This window comes from Natator depressus, chromosome 5 (genome assembly GCF_965152275.1).
Source record: "Natator depressus isolate rNatDep1 chromosome 5, rNatDep2.hap1, whole genome shotgun sequence".
Classification (NCBI taxonomy): Eukaryota; Metazoa; Chordata; order Testudines; family Cheloniidae; genus Natator; species Natator depressus.
Window position 1 is genome coordinate 89,031,460 of NC_134238.1, and position 26,669 is coordinate 89,058,128.

The 26,669-nt window shown below is 38.7% G+C and overlaps 1 protein-coding gene across 3 annotated transcripts in view; it reads right to left on the reverse strand.

The window, feature by feature from the left end:
• The window catches only part of NAA35 (N-alpha-acetyltransferase 35, NatC auxiliary subunit), a 42,257-nt gene that overhangs the window by 5,862 nt on the left and 9,726 nt on the right, over positions 1-26,669 (reverse strand). For 2 of the 3 annotated variants that reach the window (XM_074953174.1, XM_074953173.1), the window contains exons 5-18: positions 25,229-25,303; positions 24,010-24,177; positions 23,163-23,229; positions 21,186-21,229; positions 20,401-20,451; positions 19,760-19,843; positions 17,529-17,643; positions 12,490-12,668; positions 10,527-10,586; positions 8,462-8,568; positions 7,329-7,395; positions 6,707-6,805; positions 5,198-5,376; positions 105-241 (exon numbers count right to left, since the gene is read on the reverse strand). In XM_074953174.1, the coding sequence (XP_074809275.1) occupies positions 105-241; positions 5,198-5,376; positions 6,707-6,805; positions 7,329-7,395; positions 8,462-8,568; positions 10,527-10,586; positions 12,490-12,668; positions 17,529-17,643; positions 19,760-19,843; positions 20,401-20,451; positions 21,186-21,229; positions 23,163-23,229; positions 24,010-24,177; positions 25,229-25,303 (1,432 nt within the window). The remainder of the gene's footprint in view (positions 1-104; positions 242-5,197; positions 5,377-6,706; positions 6,806-7,328; positions 7,396-8,461; positions 8,569-10,526; positions 10,587-12,489; positions 12,669-17,528; positions 17,644-19,759; positions 19,844-20,400; positions 20,452-21,185; positions 21,230-23,162; positions 23,230-24,009; positions 24,178-25,228; positions 25,304-26,669) is intronic. The other variant, XR_012639596.1, reaches the window with a different exon arrangement.

A 26,669-nucleotide genomic window follows, 5' to 3' on the forward strand; every position in this document is an offset into this window, starting at 1 on the left:
CCTGGGCTTACATTGCAGTGCAGACATACCACTTGAGGTCAGTGAAGTTACACAGGTATAATGCCAGTATGAGAGAAATAAAAGAAACACTAAACCTATTCTACCTTTTTTCTTTTTCTTTGTTTTCTTACTACTACGGCCTTTCTGCTGCTCTTCCATTATTCTCTCTTCTGCCATTTGAGAGCTATCAGCACGGCTCAGTGTTGACATCAGCCAGGCATAGAGAAACTCAGACAGATACCTACAATAAAATAGTATCCAGCTATTACATACTACACAGCAAACTATATATAATGCATGTGCTGTTATTACACATTGTGCATTTTCTTTCATGAAGAAAACAGATGGCTATACTCAATTGATATTTCCTTGACCATAAAGCTCAGTGATGGTATAAAATGACTTTTGTTCTTTTGCTAGTTTAAATCAAAGCCATGGTATTGTGTAAGTATTCAGTTCGATGACTTCTAACCATTTCAAAAATCTTTAAAAAGACTTCAGACTAATACTTAAATAATCCAAGAGTTTAGGAACAGTACATATTAAATTACAGAGACTACGTATTTTAAAGGAGTCCCTTTTAAATTTTTTTTAAACTAGTATTTTTTTAAAAATATTGACAATGCTTCAAATGCAGTTAACTCACGCGATTAACTAAAAAAAATTAATCATGATTTTTAAAATTGCCATTAATATCACAGTTTTAATTGCACTGTTAAACAATAGAATATCAATAGAAATTTATTAAATATTTTTGGATATATTGATTTCAATTACAAAACAGAATACAAAGTGTACAGTGCTCACTGTATATTATTATTTTTGATTACAAATATTTGCATTGTAAAAATGATAAACAAAAGAAATAGTATTTTTCAATTCACCTCATACAAGTACTGTAGTGCAATCTCTTTATCATGAAAGTGCAATTTATAAATATATATATATATATTTTGTTACATAACTGCACTCCAAAACAAAACAATGTAAAACTTTAGAGCCTATACGTCCACTCAGTCCTACTTCTTGTTCAGCTAATTACTCAGACAAACAAGTTTGTTCACATTTATGGGAGATAATGCTGCCCGCTTCTTATTTATGTCACCTGAAAGTGAGAACAGGCATTCGCATGGCAATTTTGTAGCCATCATTGCAAGGTATTTATGGGCCAGATATGCTAAACATTCGTATGCCCCTTCATGCTTCGGCCACCATTCCAGAGGACATGCTTCCATGCTGATGACGCTTGTTAAAAAATAATGCGTTAATTAAATTTGTGACTGAACTCCTTGGGAAAGAAATGCATGTCTCCTGCTCATATATTTCATGTTATAGCAGTCTCAGATGATAACCCAGCATATGTTGTTCATTTTAAGAACAGATTTGACAAAATGCAAAGAAGGTACCAATGTGAGATTTCTAAAGATAGCTACAGCACTCGACCCAAGGTTTAAGAATCTGAAGTGCCTTCCAAAATCTGAGAGGGATGAGGTGAGGAGAATGCTTTCAAAAGTCTTAAAAGAACAACACTTCGGATGTGAAAACTACAGAACCCGAACCACCAAAAAAGAAAAATCAACCTTCTGCTAGTGGTATCTGACTCAGATGATGAAAATGAACATGTGTCAGTCCGCACTACTTTGGATTGTTATCGAGCAAAACCCGTCATCACCATGGATGTATGTCCTCTGGAATGGTGGTTGAAGCATGAAGGGACACAGAATCTTTAGCACATCTGGCACGTAAATATCTTGTGACGTCTGATACAACAGTGCCACGCGAATGCATGTTCTCACTTTCAAGTGACACTGTAAACAAGAAGCAGGCAGCATTATCTCCTGCAAATGTAAACAAACTTGTTTGTCTGAGTGATTGGCTGAACAAGAAATAGGACTGAGTGGACTCATAGGCTCTAAAGTTTTCCATTGTTTTATTTTTGAATGTAGCTATTTTTTGTACATAATTCTACACTTGTAAGTTCAACTTTCATGATAAAGAGACTGCACTACAGTACTTGTATTAGGTGAACTGAAAAATACTACTTTTGTTTTTTTACAGTGCAAATATTTGTAATCAAAAAATGAAGTGAGCACTGTAACGTTATATTCTGTGTTGTAATTGAAATCAATATATTTGAAAATGTAGAAAACATCCAAAAATATTTAAATAAATGGTATTCTATTATTAACAGCACGATTAATTGCACAATTAATCGTGATTAGTTTTTTTAATTGCTTGACAGCCCTAATTTCAAGCATTACAATTTTTAATAAGTAAAATCATGGATTATCACTTTAAGGAAGCCCAGGAATTAATTAATATTCAACCATTACACACAGAATTCTGCAAGAGATTCCTAAAGTGATACTACATCTTATGAACAAAGTTCTGGCCTTCTTTCAAACTAATAGCAAAGGTGGTGGGAAAACTGCTCTAGGAGTACAGAGCATGAAAAGTAAAAATAAATATAAGTCTTCAAAAAAATTCATAGTTCAGTCCAGAAATGTTGTTACTGACAGAATTCTGATGAATGCTTCAACTGAGTATTATTTTCTTAAACAATAATATTTTTTTGGTCTTCACTTAAAGATCAAATTGAATGGGTACTTATCATAGTTAAACTATAGTACTGAGATGTACAGTCATTAAAAGTGGAGAAAAAAGATCATCAGCAAATGGATACTAATCATAATTGCCACAATGTATAAGTACCTTAATGGGGAGAAAATCCCAGGCACTAAAAGGGTTCTTTAATCTAGTAGAGAAAGGCATAACAAGAACCAATGGCTGCAAGTTAAAGCCAAACAAATTCAAATAAGAAATAAGGCACACATTTTTAACAGTAAGGGTTATTAACTACTGGAACAAACTACCAAGGGAAGTGATGGAATCTCCATCTATTGAAATCTATCTTCAAATCAAGAGTGAAGGCCTTTCTGGAAGATATGTGTTAGCCAAACACAAGCTGTGGGGCTCAATACAGGGGTAAGTGGGTGAAATTTACTGGCCTGGTATATAGTAGGTCAGACTAACCTAATGGTCCCTTCTGGCCTTAAAGAAAAATCTACTAAAATCAAATAGCAACAAATTCATTAGTTACTATAATGTTTTCTTCAAATGCCTTAGTTTGAAAGTAAATTACGAAATTCCAACATGGAACCAGTTTTACTGCCCTTACTACCCCTGGTAGCCAAATTCATAGACTGGCATCAATGGTAGTATTATAAAATTAAGGATTGTCTCACACCCTCAGTAAGATCTGGAATTTGTAATATCTGGAAAAGGGGCAGAAGAACAGTGAAGAGGCAAAATTTGCAGATGACACAAAATTACTCAAGATAGCAAAGTCCAAAGCTGACTGCAAAGAGTTACAGAGGGATCTCACTAAACTGGATGACTGGGCAACAAAATGGCAGATGAAATTCAATGTTGATAAGTGCAAAGTAATGCACATTGGAGAAAATAATTCCAACTGTACATACAACATGATGGGATCAAAATTAGCTCTTACCACCCAAGAAATACCTTGGAGTCATCGTGGATAATTCTCTGAAAACTTCTGCTCAACGTGCAGTGGCAGTCAAAAAAGCTAACAATGTTAGGAACCATTAGGAAAGGGATTGACAATAAAAACAGAAAATATCATAATGCACTACATAAATCTATAGTACTCCCACAGCTTGAATACTTCATGCAGTTCTGGTCACCCCATCTCAAAAAAGATACTTGAATTGGAAAAGGTACACAGATGGGCAATGAAAATGATTAAGAGCGTGGAACAGCTTCCATAGAAGGAGAGATTAAAGAGACTGGGACTGGTCATCTTAGAAAAGAGAATACTAAGTGCAGGGGCATGATAGGTCTATAAAATCATGAATGGTATGGAGAAAGTGAATAGGGAAGCATTATTTACCCCTTCATATAACACAAGAAGTAGCACAATGCACAGTCAACCTGTGAAACTCATTGCCAGGGGATGCAGTGAAGGCCAAAAGGTATAACTAGGTTCAAAAAAGGATTAGGTAAGTTCATGGAGGATAAGTTCATCAATGACTATTAGCCAAGAGTGTCAGTGATGCAACCCCATGTTCCCAGTGTCCCTAAACCTCCAACTACCAGAACCTGGAACTGGACAACGGGATGGATCACTCAAAACTGCCCTATTCTGTTCATTCTCTCTGAAGCATCTGGCTCTGGCCACTATCAGAAGACAGGATACTAGTCTTGATGTTAATGAAAATGTATTTTGTAGTCTGTTTTCCTAATGCAACTTTTTATAAACACTCTGATGTAGGGGATTTGACTTTCCCTTACCAGATGCAAGTAGTATGTAGTCCTTTGAAGAGTAACAGTACAGTATGTACTATACATTAGAATTTATTTTCAACTGAGTTAAAAAAAATAGCATTAAAATGTCAGTTTAAGATATGAGTGCTTTATTGGTCCATTACACACAAGCCATTTAAAACATATTTTTCTTTCCTTTTGGCCATCTCCTCCTATGGAAAGTAGTTCAAGGTGGAAGGAGTATAATAGAAAAGCATGTATGTTGTTTCTGCACACTGCAATCTTACTTTTTCACAAAAATAAGTTGGTCCAATAAAAGATATTACCTCACCCACACACACACTCTCTTTTTCACTAAAAACAGAAGGTACTGCTCTGGATATAGACAGGGGATACATTTGGAGTAAGATGTTGTTTTTAAATAGTCACTTTTCAGACAGCACACTTTAAAATGATCTCTCAATTCAATGTGTCTAAATGTTAAAAATATCTAATGAGATTAGCGTTGTTGGAAGGGAAGAGAATATAAACCAGAAGCAGGTAGTGTTTTTTCCTTTTAAATCTATGCTTACTGCCACAGTCAGCATTGCTTCTCATGTGACTAAACCACTTTCATGAGAGCTATTAGAACAAGCTAAATAAGGAGCCAAGTAGTGATCTGGACAGTACGTTAATGAATACATTGTAGAGAACAAACATGGGAGAAGGGACGAGATGGCCCAATAGGTTTTTTCCCCCCATCTCTAATTTTTATGATACAGTGAGACTAAATATTTTGTGCAGTCAGTCTGGGATGAGAGAATTGTTCTAAGTCCCAGTTTAAACTTTGGCCTAACACTGTTCTATACATTTACAGGCTGGGCTCTGTGGGAACATTCCCCCTAAAGCTTTTAATAATGTGTATTCTTACCAGTATATGTAATAATACTCATGCATACTGTAAAGTTCCAATTCAAAGCCACTCAGAAGATACTGTATCATGATGCGGAGATTATGGTAGAGGACCCAGGTCCCCAAACAAGCCAGATGTTGCCTTTGGGGTTCCTGTTTCAGCAGCATACTGTGAAGTGCTGCATCTACTTTCTCTGCCTACCAGAAAAAGACACAGAAAACTGTTCAGTAAAAATAGCATAGCTACAGGAAAGTGAGAACATACTGAGAAACAATATTCATGGTTTTACCACAATTAAAACCCTCACAAAATTCTAAATGAAAATAAGGTCAATAAATCCATATTACATATTAACAAGGGAAATCAGTTTTCACAGACCGTGACTTCAGCAGTCCAAAAAGCACATAAATCTGGGTTATGTAATTTACTCACTGTCTGGGGTAGAAGATGATAAACATTTTTCTATACTGCACTGCCATATTCACTGACAAATGATTTAATTTTATTGAAGGTTTTAATTATTGAATAGTCAAATTTACTAACGTTTGGCAAACCAGCATGAGTATTGTAGCCACATACTATGTGCAACTGTGAGACCAGGAGCAACAGCTTGTTAGGTTACAATATCATAGAGGTAATTGACAATATTTCTGGAAACTTCCACAGCACCGAGTTGTAAAAAAAAAAAAATCACTAGAATATGGCTTCAGCATGCAAAATAATATAAAAATAAAGAATCTTCTATTGTTTTTATTTTAGGCTAAATGTCTGAAGAGTTTCAATTTTTTTTTATCATGAAACACTACAATTGAGAGAGCCTCCATAGTCCTAAACAAAACAACACAACAACAAACTGTTTACTCAGGAAGAAACACCTCAAGAGCAATATTGACAAACCCCTCTACTAAGCACCCCCATGGAACACTGACCCACCACAAAGGCAACAAAAATCTTCCCATTCCACACTCCTCTGCTCTGTCCCTTAACATGCAAAGCCTGGAAAGTAGTGTTTTTCATTATCTCTTAAAAAATAAATCCAACTCCTACAAGTGAAACACAACCTCCCACCAAGGTCAATCATCCTCCAATTCAGAAACAGTTTCATAGATGATTTAAGTATGTATTCTTTAATGTTGGATGACAGGGAGGTAAATGTAAGTTTTATGTATTTTATGTATTATGTAACATTTTACACTTTAAGAAATCAGGTTTGTTACACAGATTTGCAATTAATATATTATACATTCATTTTGTACAGATGCAATTTCATCTTTGAAACAAGATGTGCTCTGAATTTAAAGTGGCTTAGAACCAAGCTTCTTTACTCTGTTAACCTTGTGCGCACTGGCAGCTTTAACAAGTGCAGGGAGCAGAAGCAGAGTATTTTAAGGTTAAGAAACAGACGTTAAAGGTTATGGTGGGGGAACAAACCTTCATTCATTTACAGGAAGCCCAACACAAGATATTCCATTGTGGAAAAAACACACAGGAGGATGAAGCCTGCTGGCCTCCTGGCTGCTACATTACCTCATCCTGCAGAGTGGCAAATTCTTCAAGAATATGACCCAGTTTATCTCTCTGGCGAGCCCTATTGTGTCCATGGATTTGAATCAGACTACAGAACGGCTGAAATAGAAGAACCACTGATGAATTTTAAACCTAAAGGTATCCCACATAATGTATTTTTATTTACAGATTGAGCCACAGTAAATACACAACCAAGCAGGATGTGTGAAAGGATTCATGCCTAAATACATTTTCTCAGATTTTTACATTGTGCTGTGTTTTTCAATACATTAAGCTCTTCAAACACAGATACTAAACAGACATCTCCAAACTGGATAGAAGGATAAATATTTACACTTTTTGAAAAACAGTATGTGTTTGCAGGTTACATGAAATTACTTTCCATTACTGGAGATGTATACCCATTTTATAAATTACTACAAAACCTGTCCCCCATACGATGGTCCTGGGATTGCAAATTGCAACAGTTATGTTTGTTTCTAAAAGGTTAAGAATTTAGGAATCCAGGTTTAAAAATTCTGGCCTAAAGTTAGGTATCTCAATCTCATTTTCACAGGAGCTGAATTCCTTTGACAGTGCCTAAATATGTATTAAAGGCCTTTGTAAGACAACTGACACTTACCCGAACACAATGGGTCACAAAAGAATCAATGTAGTCCTTAGCCTGATGGTTGTTATACAGACAACATCTATAAGGAAACAGCCAGAGCGATATCAAATGAAACAATGATTGCTGTAAATACTGACCGTTACTCAATTAAGAGAGGAGATACTGACTTTAGCTATGTTAGGGAAAAAAAAAGAGGACAACCTATACTATCTACGTCATAAGAACCTAAGAATGACCATCATACTAGGTCAGACCAATGGTCCATCTAGTCCAGTATCTTGTCTTCTGACAGTGGCTGGTGCCAGATGCTAGAAGGAATGAGCAAAATATGTCAATTTATTGAGTGATCCACATCTCCTGACATCCAGTCCCAGTGTCTAGCAGTCAGAGGTTTCTAGCCTGTCAGTGGTTTTCCAACTATGGTGTGCAGATTCAGTAAGAGAGCCCCAGAATGCAACATTTTGAGAAACAAATCAGTGCAAACTTAGGGAGTTGGGAGACAACATATCCATTAGCGGGGGGGGGGGGGGGGTGTCTCTCTTACAAAACAGTACACAGAATGAAAGAGTTGGAGGACACTGATTTATATGGGACAAAATTCATGGAGAACCTGGAGTACTATAATAACCACCCAGAGGCGGATTAGGGGCCCCCTCCCCACCTCTTCTTCCTGCCATTCCCTCCCTCGGAGCTCCTGCTGGGAAAATGGGTTCAGAGCAAGGGGGCTTGCCCCGGCCCCGCCCAGCACTCCTGCCGGGGAGCAGGGTTGGGGTCCGGGGGCTTCCCCCACTTCCCAGCAGGAGTGCCAGGAAGGTGGAGCAGGGCAAGCCCCCGTGCCCCGTCCCTACTACCTGGCAGGAGCGCTGGATGGGCAGAGCGCTATCACTTTCCAGGGGCCCCCCAATTGGCTGGGGCCCCCAAGCACTAGCCCCGTTGGCCAAGTGGCTAATCCACCACTGTAACCACTATTGAAATTTTTATGTGACTACTTCAAACACAAACATTAAGATTCTCTACTTATAGAAAAACATAAATCAGTTGTATCTAACTGAACTGGGGTTTTGATTCTTCTTTTTAAACAGAAAGGCATGTGAAATATTTTGTACTGCTGCTTAAATAGACAGAACCCAGGCTGCTCTACTTACTTAGGAGAAAGTACTGGAGGACTGACAAAAGATCTTAATGCATCTTTCACCATGTCTTGTATGAGATGCGTACCAAACACCTTCTTGTTATCCACAAGGAATGTAGTCTGGAAGGAAAAGATTTTTTTGAAGTTAATCATCTATTTTTAGAAATTACTTTTTTTAAAAATAGTCGATTTGTAAAGTAACTACAGTAGTTACATTATTTCAGAAAGTTAAATGGTTTGGTAGGTGAGAGACCCAAAATAGGCAGGCATGTAGGGAGTCCTCATCCCCGAGGCAACAGGGGCAGTGAGCACTGCTCACCTCACTCTCAGCTTACAATCATGGAGGCCCAGCATGCAAACTAATTCTACAGCTGCACTAATAATAGAGTTGTCCTCTATTCTGAAGGTTTGACACATGAATTCCTATGTGTGCTACACAGATTGCTGGCCAGGATCCGTTGGGGAGTGGCAGAGAAGAGGCTAAGCAGTTCCCCAGAAGGCAGGAGAAAATGCAGACAATAGGAGAGGTGTGGAAAAGGAACTTGCCTTGCAATAACTTCTATTTAGCTACGTTTTCTTTTGCCTCCGAAGCCATTGCCCGGTTCCCATTTTACTTTCCCCTCCATGACCACAGAATCCCCCTGCTGCAGCACTCTTAAAGTGCATGTGAAGCAGGATCTGCTGGTAGGCACCTTTGGAGCTCCACAGCTGAGGAACTTGCCTGTTAGAAAGGAAGAATCTCAGCTGACGTAAACTACAAGTGCAGTTATGACTTGAATGGAGCTATGACACTATAAGAAGGTGTCTGCTTCAATGCAGTTTAGGAGTTTTGCAAGTTACAGGCGCCTCTTGCAAGCCTCCCCAGCTGTTCACATTTGCTTTGGTCTGTAATAGCTGTCTTGCCTCCTTTCAGCCACTCCCCTAACCATGGGTCATTGTTGCATATGTTCTCTGATGTTTCACACAGTAAATGGGACCCTGCTAACAATGCTCCTTACCTGCCCAGAGATTAGGCGAGGAGTAATGTTTCATTTGGGTGTAAATTAATGGCACTGTGAGGTGAACCCTCCTTCTCTTTCCCCTCACTCAGCTTGACATTTAGAGCTATCTAAAATTCTCAAACAGTTTTTCCAACAAAAAATGGCTTTTTGACCAAAATGAAAAATTTTAATTTTGGTCAAAATCTTCCAGTTTTCTGCGGAACAACCGAAAACTGAAAAACATTTTTGGTAATTTTTGTATCTTTGGTTTTTAAAAAAATTATCATTTTTTGTTTTCTTGAGCACAAATTATTTTAAGTCTGAAAAGTTTTGTTTTTTCAATTAGAGGTTTTTGGTTTTTCATTTAAAAACCAAAATATTCTGTGGAAAATTTAAAAAAAAGCATTTCACAATTTCCCACAAAAAAACCAAACAAACCAACAAACAAAAAATTATTTTTCCAGGAGCTCCAGGATCAAAGATAATCAAGTTCTGACATCTGGATACCCCTGTTCAAAGCAAAGCCTGCTGTAAGAAGGTATTTTACTCTGGGTCAATAAAGCTTACAGTATTATTTCAGGGAACACTGAGGAGTGAAAAGGCTACACACATTCAGTTCTTTCCCAACCTTCATGTAGCAGTAGGAATACGCTGTGGGTGAAATTCAGCCACGGGTGGAGGATGAGCACGAGGCTCACTACACTAATTAAATCCCACACTGAGACTGCACAGGGAAGATGTAGATGGAGAGGCTTTAGAAGAGTGTCTGCACACTCCTGGCTTACTGCAAGGGAAGTGGATTTAACTGTGTTCATACCATCTTCACAACACATTTGCTCAAGTTAATCAACAATAAATAAAAACAATACTGTATTTAGACTGCCAGCTATTCAAAATAAAAAACAAACATTTGATACACAAAAATCTGAAGAGTTCAATTTTTGTTTTAAATCTTTCATACTAATGACTGTGTTGATATCAACTATATAATTTGAACATTTAAAACAAGAATAATGTAGGTTCTTAAATGAAGTGATTATTTTATTCTAGTGCTGTTATAAAAATGTAAGAGACATTTCATTATAAATTAGGACTTGCCTGTAAGAGAGATCTTGAAAGAACACAAGGTGATTGCTCGCTAAATTCACAGAAAAAATCCTAATTTACATTTAGGATGGAAAGAGAAGTAAGGTTAATATACCAGTTTGAAATGTACAAAAAAGTTAAATCTTTAATATGAAATAAGTGTGAATAAGCTTAAAAAACAAACAATACATTTTGCAGTTGATATATGATTTTGTCTTAAAGTACAAAAGTTTTTAAAATCCTAAATCTTACTGAATAAAACTAGAAGATTATTAAAATTCTTTCCAACTACCAACAGTACGATAAAATTATAAAACACACACTATCAAACTGTTAAGGTCATCTCCAACTTGAGTTGTGTAAATGACAGGATAGGACTGACTATTCAACTAATATCAACTGTTTTATGAAAATGAGGAGTTTATTAGTATTACAGACAGCATGTCTAATACAAAGAGTTATTATAATGTTTAAAAGATCTTTGTCCTCTTTCTTGGAACTCTGGCCAGTGCAACCATGCCTCTTTTGTAATTCAGTGAAATGTTAGAAAATAAAAATGTAGACCAAACATTTAAACCCATCTTAACTTTTACAGGCCCTAATTTTGGGAAGCCTCTGTTAGGCTGGAAAGAATTTATGCTTAAAGTTAAACATGTATTTGCGAGTCTCTGAACAGGGATGGAGTTAACCATGGAGTTAAGTGCTTATTTTAAATCTATGCAATAACTTGGGATGGAATATTGCTTATCAGAATTCTAAAAATTGTATTAACTCACTCACTGCTGGGAAGAAATAAAAAAAGCAGAAGAAAAGTCAGTATCCTCTTCAATACTGTAAGGAAGGGATCGGCAAACTGGCCTGCAGGCCACATCTGGCCCCCCAGAACTTTTAATCCGGCTCTCAAGCTCCTGCCAGGGAGCAGGTCGGGGGCTTGCCCCGCTCTGTGCATGCTGTAGCTCCACGTGGCTCCCGGGAAGCAGCCACCATGTGCCCCCTCCTGCTCCTACCCATACCCCAAGCCCCGCCCCCCGCAGCTCCCATTGGCTGCGGTTCCTGGCCAATGGGAGCTGCAGGGGCAGCGCCAGTGAACAGGGCAGCGCGCAGAGGTGCCTGGCCACACCTCCACGTAGGAGCCGGAGAGGGGACATGCCGCTCCTTCCGGGAGATGATTGAGGTAAGCACCACCCGGAACCTGCACCCATCTGCCCCTGGCCCCGGCAACCCCCTGCCCCAGCCCTGATCCCCCTCCCACCCGCTGAACCCCTCGATCCCAGCCTGGAGCCCCCTCCTGTACCCCAAACCCCCATCCACGGCCCCACACCAGAGCCCACACCCCCAGCCGGAGCCCCCTCCCGCCCTCCAAACCCCTCGGTCCCAGCCTGGATCACCCTCCTTCATCCCCACCCCAGAGCTCTCACCACCCCCCCGCACTAGCCCAGAGCCCCCTCCCACACCCTGAACTCCTCATTTCTGGCCCCCTCCCAGAGCTCTCACCCCCTCCCACACCCTTACCCCCAATTTCGTGAGCATTCATGGCCCGCCATACAATTTCCATACCTAGATGTGGCTCCCAGGCCAAAAAGTTTGCCCACCCTTGCTATAAGGACTATATTGTGTTCTGCTGCCATAGATGCAGCTTTCTTTCCAATTAGAACAGGAAGACAAGTTAATTAGTCCTACTGTGCTCCATCATTATCTGTAATTATGATTTAACAAGAGATGGAGAGCAAAGGAATAGGAGAGGGAAAAAAAAGATATTTGCTAAAAGGAAAAGTAGTAAGTAGCAGGAAGAAATGTAATTTCAAACTTCTAAGAGGGTTTTACAAAGGAGGGAAAAACTGAAGTTTTAAACAAACAACCTCTGTTCTATGAACAATAAGAAACATATATATGAAATCATTCCTTTTTTGAAAGAGCTAGATAATAAGCTCTTATCTCTATTTACATAAAGATAATAAGCAGTATTCACACTCACCAATATACAGTGCAAATTAGTTAAGTTGACCACTTCACATACAGTTTTTATTCTGTCTATAAGTTTCGAAAAATAGTTGACCATTTCTTCCCTTTTAATTATTTTTGCATATCGAGGAAAAGTTGGAGGGAGCAACCTCTGGTTAACAAGGGGCTCAAAACCCATCATAATAGGATGATCTTTAAAAAAAAGACAGAAGAAGGAGGATTTTATGTGATTTGCGTTTTCTGAACTTTTTTTAAACTTCCAAGTATAAAACAAACCATTCATCTATCCAAATTAAGTATCTCATAAGGCATGCTGGTTATAAAAGGAAGCTATTCCAAAAATTAAAATGAACAATTTTCTCTTGTAAATTAAACTGAATTACATTTAGATTACTATACTAATTACTCAATTATTACAACTATCATAAGATTCATTATTTAAAAATGCACCCTAGTAAAAGCAGTTTACTAGTTAAAAGTACTTACCTTTCTACAAACTAGCTGCATAGTCTGAACATCGTCCCATATCTTAGAGCAGGTCTACACCAGAAGCGCTACATTGGCGCAGCTGCACATAACGGCAGTGTGGACAGTGCTTGGGTCACTGTAACTTGCATCACTCAGGAGGGTGTCTTTTTCACACCACTGAGCCTTGGTCTACACTAGGGGTGGGGATCGATCTTAGTTACGCAACTTCAGCTACGTGAATAACGTAGCTGAAGTCGATGTACTTAGATCAATTTACCATGGTGTCTTCACTGTGGTGAGTAGACTGCTGCCACTCCCCCGTCGACTCTGCCTGCGCCTCTCGCGGTGCTGGAGTACGGGAATCGATGGGAAAGCGCTCGGGGGCCGATTTATCGCGTCTAGACTACATGCAATAAATCGATCCCCACTGGATCGATCGCTGCCCGCCGATCCAGCGGGTAGTGAAGACATACCCTGAGTGATGTAAGTTAGATCAACTTAAGCGGTAGTGTAGACCTGCCTTTAGTGCACTTAATAAAAGGAACTCATCCTCAGGGTCCTGATTTGTCTGCCCACTCCTGGATCTGCTAACCCCTGTCATAGTCCATGGGAAAGAGAAAAAATTCAACTATTTCCCTTTACACAAGGGAGGGGTGTCCTCACATGGGTAGGGGAACACAACAGGGCCTTTATGTAACCCAAATGATTCACATTCTTCATTTAATCATCTACTTTGTACTATGTCAGGTTAAGTAGTGGCATTTGGCAGAAATGCAAATCCGCTCCTCGTATTACTAAATAGCAAATGTTTGCAAGTCTCTATAATGCTAGAGTCATATGATAGACTCCTTCAAATCTCATGGTTTGTATAAAAAAAAAAAAGATAAAGTTAGCAAGCCTCCCATTATCTAAATATTTAATTAACATTTCTCTCACGAGGCAAAAAACAAGTTTTCAAACCTTTCCTCCTTTCAGACAGCTGACTAAGACGTCTATCAGAATTCAACAGAGAACTGTAAAAGTAATATGACTTTATGGTTAAGGGATTTTGGGGTGGGTTTTTTTTTAAGTTGAATTCAAGTTACAATATACATCTGCATAGACAACTGAGTAAAGGAGCAAAACAAAGTACATAAAATATATAGTTATTATTGCATATTTTGGGAAGTGGGTCTGGTGTAAGTGGTCAAGATAACAATTTAGGCGTTTCAGCTTGCCAACATGAATGTAAAAAAAATAAAATAAAATTGCTTAGAATAAATTAAGAGAACAATCTTATAACATGCAGGAAGGAACAAAAATGCATTATTTTTTAATCAACTGAGTTTGGGAAATACATGGATCAGAGATTCTGGTCTCAGTTACTGGATATCATAATGAAGTATGCGTAAATTGTGTTCAATAGTTGGTTCAGATTTAACCAGGATTAGTAGTGCCTGACATTCATTACCCTCTGTTCACTGTTTGGTGGCCTACATCATATGAGATATTGGTCTCAGTCCACTTCTTTTGGACATAATATACATCACAAAAAACCAATCAACCACCACCCAACAAGCGCCCTTTTCCATTAGGCTCAGCAGAGAGGCTTAGTATTAAATGGAATCCATGCTACCATCTCACTTTTACAAATGGTCCCCCCCTGCCCGTGACAAAGTTGTCTGGCAGTATGAGGAACCCTATACTTCCATGTCCATAGTGTACTAATTGCTAGTCAGTTCATGAACTAAATTGACTTATATAAATGAAAGTTAAAAAAAAAAAATCAAGGGATTAAGTCTTTAGAAGAGTGGTGCAGGGAGTGTAGATATTTAAAGACTTTATATTGTCATACTGTTTCTACTCTATTCCCAGAGGTTCTTCAGTTTTACAGGGATTACAAATAAGTTCCTTCTACAGTTTTCCTAATATCTCCTAAGGTAAAGTCTGTCTAACTGCAGGTCTACACTACAGCTGGGATCGATGCTCTGAGATCGATCCACCGGTGGTCAATTTAGTGGGTCTAATGAAGACCCGTCAAATCGACAGCAGTTCGCTCTCCAGTCGACCCCTGTACTCTACCCCTGACGAGAAGAGTAAAGTAAGTCAATGGGAGAGTTTCTCCCGTCGACCCCCAGCAGTGTAGACCTCGTGGTAACTCGACCTAAGGTACGTCAACTCCAGCTACGCTAGTCACGTAGCTGGAGTTGCACAGCATAGGTCGACTTACCACAGTAGCGTAGACATAGCCTAAGGGCTTGTCTACCCTACTGCGCGGGGTCGATCTAAGATACGCAACTTCAGTTATGTGAATAGCGTAGCTGAAGACGACGTACTTAGACCTACTCTGCTGAATTCTGACAGAGTGTCTTCACTGCGGTCAGTCGACAGCTGATGCTCTCCCGTCTACTCTGTTTGCGCTTCTCGTTCTGGTGGAGTACCAGAGTTGACGGGACAGCGCTCAGTGGTCGATCCCACTGGATCGATTGCTGCCTGCCGATCGGGTAGTATAGACAAGCCTTAAGACTCTCCATAGTGAATTTCTCTTATTGTCACACAAGCAGAAACATCATTTAAAAATATATCCATTAAGAATTAGGTCAGAAAAAATATTTATCAAACAGCTGATATTTAAAACCTTACTAATGGCAATCCTTATTTTCTACACATTAAAAATGTAAAATGTTTTTTCCTGCAATTTTATGAACATCCTATATGGATTCCATCATTTCTTCCCAACCCCACATTAAATGAAGAGATGTCTTCTTACTTAGTACTGGTGCTATTGTAGTTATTAGAATATTTGTCTCTGCCAAGGAATAAATAGCAATACAATTTGTCTACTTAAGCACCCTGAATTATAACAAATTAGAAGGGATCAACAAAATGACATTTTGTTTAGTGACAGTTTAAACCCTTATCTTCCTCTCTCTCTTGAAAAATAAAAATTGGATCTGGTCTTTCTTGGCAGCAGATCTGTGTTGAGGCCTTGTTTTAAGCCAAAGCTCCCCCCCACCCCCCCCGCCCGCCCCGCCAAAAAAAAAAAAAAAAAAAAAAAAAAAAGCCAGAATTTATACTATGCTGCCCCCTTTTTTTGCCTTAAACAGCAGCATTTTGGCCTGGATAAATTTCCATCAGAGATTTATTTAATATAGTAATAATTTATTTAAATAATAAACACTTATGGGCTCTAGGTACCCTAACTCATACTTTGTGGTACAACAAAATTCCAGCAGTATTAAAACAGAAATTCAAACAGGATCTCAGCCAGCCAGCCAGCCACTATAAAAACTCCTTTCTACTTTATTATCCTTTTGGGAAGCAAACACTCAATCCTCTCCAAAAACCCAAAGAGATGTCATTGCACCACGCCTGAAAGGAAATTTGTTGTGTAGCTATAGCCGTGTAAAAGATATTACCTCACCCATCTTATCACTCTGAAAGGAAATTTGGCTATTTTGGAGCAGCAGGAAGAGCTAGTTCCAGAGTCTCTGAGCCCTCATAGAGAATGCCATGCCACCAGCCCCTGCCATCTCTTTCATAACAAAGAGGATCCAGCTTATCTGACCAGGAAGGGAGGTGATCCCTCAAGTAATTATTTAGTTGTGCTACAAGAGAAGTAGAAAGGTCTAGTCTTGTGGTCAAGGCATGTGCTTGGACACCTGAGAATCTGGGTTCAGTTCCTAGCTCTGCCAGACTTCTTATGTAACCTGATAAGGCTTCAACTGGAGTACTGTGTCCAGTTCTGGATGCCACATTTCAGGAATGATGTGGACAAATTGGAGAAAGTCCAGAGAAGAGTAACAAAAATGATTAAAGGTCTAGAAAACATGACCTATGAGGGAAGATTGAAAAAATTGAGTTAGTTTAGTCTGGAGAAGAGAAGACTGACGGGGGACATGAAAAGTGTCTTCAAGTACATAAAAGGTTATTATAAAGAGAAGGGTGATAAATGGTTCTCCTTAACCACTGAGGACAGGACAAGAAGTAATGGGCATAAATTGCAGCAAGGGAGATGTAGGTTAGACGTTAGGAAAACTTCCTAACTGTAAGGATATTTAAGCATTGGAACAAATTATCTATGGAGGTCATGGAATCTCCATCATTGGAGGTTTTTCAGAATAGGTTAGACAAACAGCTGTCAGGAATGGTCTAGATAATACTTAGTCCTCCTGTCATAGTGCAGGGGACTGGAGTAGACAACCTATTGTAGTCTCTTCCAGTCCTACAGTTTTAGGATTCTATGATAGTTAGCAGTGCCTCAGAAGTAGCTGATTCTTGCTACATAGCCGCTGAGAGAAAAAACAGCTGACAAGAGTCCACTGCCCACAACGACTTAGATCCAGGACAAGCTCATCACTGCAGGGCAGGGGTTGAAAATAAATCTCAACCCAGTGTCCAGCCATGCCAGACCACCATAAACAAACCAAATTTTTACAGGAACACCAGAGTACCTGGAAAGGCTGCAGTATGGTTCCCAAGTGGGAAAGGACTTTGGAAGGCGAAGAGACTCTAAAACTGCCTGAGAGTGGCCTAGAGAAGGCCCAGCCTATCACAAGGACACTACGTTCCAGGCAGGAGAGAACTACTAACCCTGATGCTTACCTCCTTTTGTAGTATCATTCTGAGCCTGGATACCATGATGTAATGAGTTGTGGATGGCAGAAAGCAGGTCAGCTGCTTGAGTCATTAGTTTCTGAGCTTCTGCAACTGCACTTGTCTGGAAAATATAACAGAACATTTTCACATGCTTCGTGACCTAAGTCAGTACGAAAGCAAATTCTGTAACCTTCCCAAGAATTGGAACCCAGATATATGGGATTTCTTTTTAAAAAGAACACACTACATTTTTGATCCAATAGGTTTTAATGTATCCATCCAATGTATCGCTTGTACAACCTCTAGATAACCCTTAATCAGTGAGACTTCACTGATAAGCTAGTATGTGTCAGAAGCACATTCTCTATGTTCTGAGTTTTGTCAGTTTATAAGGGAAGCACTCTTGCAACAGTGATAGTTTCTCTTGGTGGAAATATATCCCTCTCATTAGAAAATAAGGAGTCCTTAAATGTTCTACGTTAATGGATCCTTAAGTACCATAAAACTGCTTCAAAATGTTAGAAAATCCTGATGCCAAATTGCTGATTAGAAGGTAAAGATTTATAATCTACTGAAATACACAATGTTCTGACATTTTAGATCTACACCTATTTTATTAGGATTATTGAGCATGTGTTTAAACTGCTTGCTGGGAACATAAATGCTCAGTTTTAAAAAATCTGGGTTAATTGCCCTTGATACAAGATAAATATTACAAGTAAAATTTAAATATGCTGTTTTAGAAGAGATTTATAAAAACTCAGACAGAAAAATAGTCTGATGGAAACTTAACCAGGCCAGAAACTGATATTAATAAAAAACAGTGCAAGATAAATATTCACTTTCTGTAGCTTTGTCTTAAACACAATGCCTTAAAAACCAATGAAGAGTCCAGTGGCACCTTAAAGATTAACAGATTTATTTGGGCATAAGCTTTTGTGGGTAAAAAACCCACTTCTTCAGATGCATGGAGTGAAAATTACACTGTAACGATCTGTAATTTTCACTCCATGCATCTGAAGAAGTGGGTTTTTTACCCACTAAAGTTAATGCCCAAATAAACCTGTTAGTCTTTAAGGTGCCACCAGACTCCTCGTTGATTTTGTGGATACAGACTAACACGGCTACCCCTCTGATACTTGACACAATGCCTTAACACAGATCTGCTACAAAACAGGCTGCAAAGCAGACCCCAAATGCAATCAATCAATCTTGACCATGAACTAAATGAAGAATTTAAAGTGAGAAATATTTGACCACATGTGAATGAATGGCCCAGTTTGTGAGCAGTCACCCATATCAGTTCTGAAAATCAGGATTTGGTTGTGGAACACAAACACATCTATCTATCTATCAGAGCCCTGACATAAGAGCTAACGCTATTATTTATACTGCCACTGATTAAATTCAGAGTGCAATTTCCTCCATAAGTGCTCTAGCCTCCTCTGCATCTTTAAAATACTTGCACCTGATTTTCACTAAGTTTAAGGCTCTTTTATGCTGTTCAGGGTGTAGCTGCTGCAGCTAAATACTTAAGTAGGGAACTCCAGGAGAGCACGCAAGAGCAAGTTACCTCCCTCCACTGCAAAAAGTAACAAAACCAGACAAATCGGAGGGAAATAAAAACACAACTCTTAGTCTCATCCAGCCTACCCCAATTCTATCTCTCAGCCCTAACAAGGGTCATTTTTCCACCCCACCCCCAATCCATCCCATGGAAATCTCAAGCTCATGAGAGCTGGTAGACTGGTGCACAGCCCTGATGCTGACCCCTTCCTCTCCCAATCACCAGTGAAGCCTGGATAGAAATTCAGAACCTCAAAAAGGGTAAATCCATCATGATTTCCCACAAAAAAATTACTACTAGTCACCTGTTAATGACAGTCTTCCTGGAAACCTTATCTTTCAGGTTCTGTTTGCTTAAAGAGAATTTTCCAGGCTCATCAACAGGTTTGTTTGTTTTGTTATTACCTGATCAACAGCATATTTCTGTGCAAGGCCCTATAACTTCCTAAGAACTAAGAAGGAATATATTGGTGCTGGTGGAAACTGGGCTGCTACTCTTCAGAGTTCACCCATGCCCCCAAGTCGATGGTGCTGCTGCAGGGAGGTGAGCTACTGGAGTAAGAGATTCTCTATGACAATTTTTTGCCCTCCAAAATGAACAAACAAACAAAAAAAACCCCGAACATTTCACAGGATCACAGAGTAAGTGCAGAAATATCGAGTATTTGTACCTCTTTTTTGGTGAAGGCGATAAGAACTGTCAGTAGTACACGGGTAAACTTCACTCTGCTGAATACTGCTAAGCACTGCTGATGCTACAACAAAATAAAAAGTACCAAAAATTAGGAAAAAGTGCCAACCCTTCAAAAAAAAATAAGATTTGGCATTTATTTAACTAAAAACAAGATTTTATAAACAGCTCTTATAGACATATTATCTATCTATTTTGAGAGTAGAAAGTATCTGCTTTCCAACTCTATTTGCAACTTTTTTGGCCTAGTTATCTTCAAAGTAATTTCTGTTTCTGAAGAAGTGAACTGATGACATTATGGCACCAATAGTCTCCAACATCCTTCCAACACAGAAGAGGAAAACTCAAACACACCTTGTGTGAGACCAGGAAGTTTGGTGGACAGCTACTTCTTAAGCTGGTACCATTCATTCAAACTTAATGTTTTAAGTGCTACCACAAAAGTAATAACCATGCAGCTATTACAGCAAAGTGAATTCTTCCCTATTTTCTTGAAGATCTATGGTGGAACAGGTTTTCCTATTTTAGGACAAATTCTATAAATTAGTTATTGAAAACATTTATCTAAGTAATATGAACTATTTTATACAGTCCAGCAAAAAACTGTAAAAGGTTCATTACTTCAAGTTCAACTTCTGGATCTCTCTCTTCTCCTTGTCGACTTCGAGTGCTCTAAAATTGAAGGAGTTAGAAACACAATGTATTAATAAAATTGCAAAAAAGTGATGCCGTTGTTTAGAAAATAGCTTAGATATAGAGGTAAACACATTAAATTTGTTTGGATATTTCTGAAATCAGATAAGATTAACATCAGTTCTAATCTGAGGTTAGAAGGCATCTGAAATTGACTTGTAACTATCTTTACAGGTATTTATTTGACCCATATTGCCATATGATCTGAGCGATCCACAATCATTAATAAAGCCTATCCTTACACCCCTCCCCTCCATGAGTAGAGAAACAGTATTCCCCCATTCACAGCTGGCAAACTGAGGCACAGGGTAGACTGAGTGACTTTCTACAGTCACACAGTAATTTTGCAGCTGAAACAGGAATTAAATCCAGGTTACCAAGTCTCAGTCCAGTCTAGTAGACCAGACTTCCTACACCAGACTATCCTTTCTATTCCTACTTGAAAACCTACAAACCTTGTCTGTACTAGCTAACAACGTTCTGAATCCTGCTATAGACAGTCTGCTAGTGTCTTAAGCAAAAATAGGTATACAAAAAAAATTTCAATTCTCCTCCAGAGGACACTATTACCGGGGGGAAATGACACACGATGACAGTAATGTTCCTTAAAAATCTGTAATATGCTTACATAACTTGTCTAAAAGGAAACCGTATTCTTTGAAGTCTATTCAACATATAACAGATAAAAAAGTAGGAAGCTAAAGAAAAACTACCTTTACTCTTCGCTGCATGTCATCTTCTACATCTTTTAGCATGCCTGGAAAAGTGACATTTTTAAAAAAACAATCAATTATTCTGATTAAACTCAGATGCACACATACAACAGAGATTGAGGAGAGTTGTGAGCTTAATTCTAAATCTGAAATATTTAAAAGCACCTATTGGCCAAAGTTCACCACCAAAGAAGCCCTACTGGTGACATCAAGGGCTAGCTACCTGCGAGAAGTCTAACTCCTACCCTCAGCTGTTAAGAAGGGGATGATGCTAGAATGCTTATTAAGGTGCTGTCCCTGAACCATAGCTCCAGCTTTTGTATCAGTCTATGACTAATAAATGTTTGACAAATCTGAACCTACCCATTCTCTATCTCCAGCTGTTCCAAGGAAGGAACTCTCTCTACCTTTCCTCTCAGTGTCTGATTTTTTGGACCACGCAGAAGACAATTCACCAAAAGCAAATGCAATTTCAGTAATCAGTGTTGCCAAAATTTAAATCTAAGAATATGTATTTTTTAGGAACTGGACCAACGGTTAGGTAACACATACATCAGAGGCATGCAGATGCTGGGAATATTTACAGAAAAACAAATTCGTGAACTCCACAGATCTACAAGTGTACAAAAAAACCCTGTGTAAATGAAGGATTTAAGATGTCCAAAGCTGCAGGTTTCAAACTCCAAAAGTCTCCACCTTAACTACGGTACAACAGATGTGCACGGAAGTTAGGAGGGAGAAGGTGCTCAATTGAGATTGTGGAAATTCACGGTTAAGATCACCCAATGTCTGTTTGTTAGAAGCTAACTAAATAACTGCACGTTTCGAGAAGACTAATGTTCTCTCAAGAGTTTTAGTTTCCACTTAAGTTATTGTCAAAACAAGAGTTTGACTTCTCAACCTTATCATTGCATTAAAGCTAGTTCCTTGCATGAAAATTATTTATTTGTTGTCATTAAGAATGTTTCTTTACAAATGGAGCTTTGCAATATAACATGAAGCTATTTGGCTTGACAAAGGTTAAATCTGGAACTCAACCAATCTTAAATTCTAGGCATCTCAGAGTTTTCAAATTGATCCAAAACTAAGAAGTTGTCTTAATGCCTTAAGTTTTCTCAATCTCTCTACAACAATGGTCCCCAACCTTTCTTGTGGGAATAGCACATTGCTATTCCCAGAAGGCTGTGGCGGGCGCCTGACACCCCGCCGCCGAAATGCAGCCACAAAAAGTAGCAGCGGGAAGAAGTGTTGCCGCCAAAATGGCGCCGAGAAACGGCAACACTTCTCGGCGGCATTTCGGTGGTGGGGTGATCTGTGGGTGCAGAAAAATGCCCCGGCAGGCGCCATGGTGCCCGCAGGCACTGCGTTGGAGACCTCTGCTCTACATCAACGGTTCTCAAACTGTTGGTGGGGACCCCAAAGTGGGACGCGACCTCGTTTTAATGGGGTCGCCAGGGCCAGCATTAGTTTTGCTAGGACCCATGGCTGAAGCTGAAGCCTGAGCTCCATCTCCACCCAGGGTGGTGGGGCTTGGCTCCATCCCTCTCCCTCTCCCTCCCACCCCCAAGTCATGTAGTAACTTTGTTGTCAGAAGGTGGTCCTGGTGCAATGAAGTTTGAGAACCCCAGCTCTACACGCAGGTCAACTGAAAGAACAGCAAAAATAATGCACATACATGCAAAATTCTGACTTTAAATACCCACAGCTTTAAAACTACCTCACCATTTTTCTTTCAAAATTTATTTACGTTAATCTCAATCAGATTTTACAAACAAGCCAAATTAGAAGATTCCAGTTCAAGCATTTTTTAAATTTTAGTTATGCATATTGAAAATTTCTGACCAGAATATATGGGAAGAAAATAATGTACGTAATAACGGAAATGGCTCATATTTTATTCACATTTTTAAATGGATCTCTGAACTGAAAGCATGAAAATTTCAGGACTTTTCTTTTCCCCAAAGTTCTGAATTTTACCTGTAACTCGAAGATCTGTCACACTATTAGCCATTTTAAACCCATAGGTCATGGACTGAAAATCTTCCTAAATGTAAAATGGAACAATTAGGTGCTTTCAGCCAAAACATATGTTTGAAGTACAGCAGCAATAACTACACTTTTTTCTAAATTTCTGCACCCAATGCAAAATTGCAGTTATAGTCTTACACAGCAACCAATGGGAATTTCAGGAGGCCCGTTTAATATTTGTGGTACAGATTCCTACAAGCTAGTTCAGTTTTTAATATATATTATATTAACAGTACTATTCTTCTATAGTACTTTCCATCCATAAATCTCAAAGCACTTTAAAAAGAAGTATTAAAACCATTAACAGATTGGAAAATAATCACAGAGCAGAGGACAAGATCTCCTGACTCCCAGTACAATACTGGGGGGAGGGGAAGGGTGCCACATGTAGCACATTGTCTCTTTATCCTGGGCAGAAAATTCAAAGCTAAACAAAAAAATCCTAATGATCAAAAACATCTGGTTTCAATAGCAGGCAATCCCCGCATTAATAATTTTCTACTGACCTATGCCATCTTTTCTGTTCATATATAAGCTGTTTATGAATAAAAGCATTCTTATTTGCTCACTCATGTATTCTACCACATAGAAAGCAAATAATGAATTCAGGAAAAAGTGTAAGAGAAATTAGGTGACCAGTGATATTCTGTTCAAGAAAATTAGCCACTTTCCCAGACCATTCTACAATAATGTAGTCCTAAACTTCACTCTTCAAGCCATTTTTTAATTTCTGTAAAGCACCATGAATAATTATGGTGCTATCCATATTGTAATCACAGGTCATATTGAAACATACCTCTTCAAAAACTGCAGCTTTATTTACTTTTTCTCTGGCAATATCACAGATTTTTAGGATCCCCAGAGCAAAAGCCTTCATGGCAGGATCTTCTATGAAGTCTGGATTATGTATATATAGGCAAGTAAACACTGTTTGTGCCAAGGAATGACCTTCCAACCATGTTATCTAGAAAGAAAATAAAAGTACATACTTTATTTTTGAGTCTGCATTTTTTTATATTCCCATTCCTTTTCTATTTTACCCTGTCTAAATCAGTCCTCTAAGAGACTCCATATCGTGCCAACCTTCCATCCAGCAAAAAGGACCAAATGAGGATATCTGACACCCATCAACATCTCTTCATTTGTTGGCTATGGAAGTGGAGGTGGGGACCAAAGGAAGGAAAGGGGACACACACTAGAGTATTATGCACCACCTTACTTGTTGAACAAGCTACCTCTACAAAGTTCCCAGTCCAAGAATTATGGAAGTAAGCTTGTCACTGGACGTGAATTACATACTATACATGTATTCCTCTAATGTTCCATTACATAAGTAAGACGTCACAACTGTAGTTTGCTGCTAAAATATATTAGTATTCTACAATTTCAAGTCTAAACATAGCTTCCTTTCCATGACCTCCTGGTATAACAACATGAAACTGATGTAAATGAGAACAGAGAGAAAGCTTCAATAATCTAGGCACGTCCTTCAATATCTTCATAGACTATGAAATACAGTAGAGTTTTGGTTTAAAACATGTCCAATATACCTTTAAAAATTATTTTGTGGCATTTAGCACATATACGTTTACACATTCAATTAAAAATAAATTTGCACATCTCCTTTAACATATCTTTATAACCTCTTATGCATATAAAGATCTGTATTGTAAAGAAACCACAATGAAAATATATAGAATTTGATCAGATTTCCTAATTTAAATAAGATTCTATAATCTCTCTCTAGTACTTCATAGTCAAAATCCCAGATTTTTTTTTTGAACTAATGGTTCTTTTAGAACACAAAGTTTCTTGAGACCCTGATTACTGAACTATCACTCCAACTACTAATGGTTATAGCAAATTTAAACATACAGTATGTAAATATGTGTCTGCTCAATGGATCAATTTACCCTAAAATCCTTCTTTACCAAGGAAACCTACATCTTTTTCTTAATCACTTAAACTCCAGTTTTGAAAGTATTAAAACAGCATTAAAAGGAGCAAATTCTTACCAAGCAGCAAAAACAAGTATCCATTATCCCAATCATCTGCGGTAAAGAAAGATCTTTAATTTTAATGATGCCATCCTTAAAAAGAAAAAAACATGTGAAAGCGACAGATTATACAAACAATAGATACGTCATTCTTTGCACAGCAGAAAGGGAATTTTAAAGAATACAACTTTAATTTAATTTTAAAAGTTCATCAACCATGATATTTGTATTTGGTTGGTTTTGTTGATCTAGGACCCTACAAAATTAATGGCAATGAAAAACGTGTCATGGACCGTGAAATCTGGTCTTTTGTGTACTTTTACCCGATACTCTTTTATTCTGTAGGGTAAAAGTATATATACATGTACACTGTGTTTCTCAAACCAGGGAACCCGACTGAAAAGGGGGGTCTCAAGCCTATTGTAAAGGGGTTGAAGTATTGCTGCTCTTACTTCTGTGCTGCCTTCAGAGTTGGGTGGCCAGAGAGCGGCAGCTTCCAGGTCTGAATGCAGTGCCGCTGCCAGCAGCAGCGCAGAAGTGTTACATAGTATGGTATTGCCACCCTTACTTCTGTGCTAGTGCTGCTGTTGGCACTGCATTCAGAGCTGGGTGGCTGGAGAACAGCGGCTACTGGCTGGGAATCCAGCTCTGAAGGCTGCACTGCTCTTGGTAGCGATGCTGCCTTCAGAGCTCAGCACCCATCCAGCAGCTGCCGTCCTCCAGCTATCCAGTTCGGAAGGCAGTGCAGAAGTAATGGTGGCAATACCATTACATCCCCCAACTCCCGCACACACAATAGTTCTGCAACCCCCTTCTGGGTCGGGACCCCCCAGTTTCAGAAGTGCTGACTTAAGGGCTTTACGTTTGTATTTTGCCATTTTTCAATAAATATTCATGCTTTGTTACAACGCTGTGAAATTTGAGATTTAAACATCTGAAATAATGAAATTTTTAAAATACTATGACCATGAAATTTACAAAAATAGACTGTGAATTTGATAGGGCCCTATTCATGACTGTGGAAACCACACCTTTGGAATTATGAAGATTTTTGCAGTAGATATCATGGTGATGAGCACATTATAAAAAAAAACTCACACTGATAGGTAGAAATAGACAAATATATCTCAGCAGTTTCATTCTAGCATCATTAAGAAGTTATAAAACTGGTTAAACTAACATTTAAAAATATGCACCATAGATGCAAAACCTGGATTAATAAACAAGGGCCAGTCTTATAAGAAACTTCACGCGTGCAAGTGCCTGTAGAGAGCTCCACTGACTGCAGGATCAAAGCCTAAAAGATGATACCTTACCAGTTAGGAAGCCATTTGTTCAATGCACCCAAATCCACATTTTGAAAAATCAGGAAGGTATTCTTAGAGCTGCTTCTCTTTTGACTCTTTCAAAATGTTTGCTTTTTCTTATCTAACTGTGGTTTCTGAATACCTCAAGATGG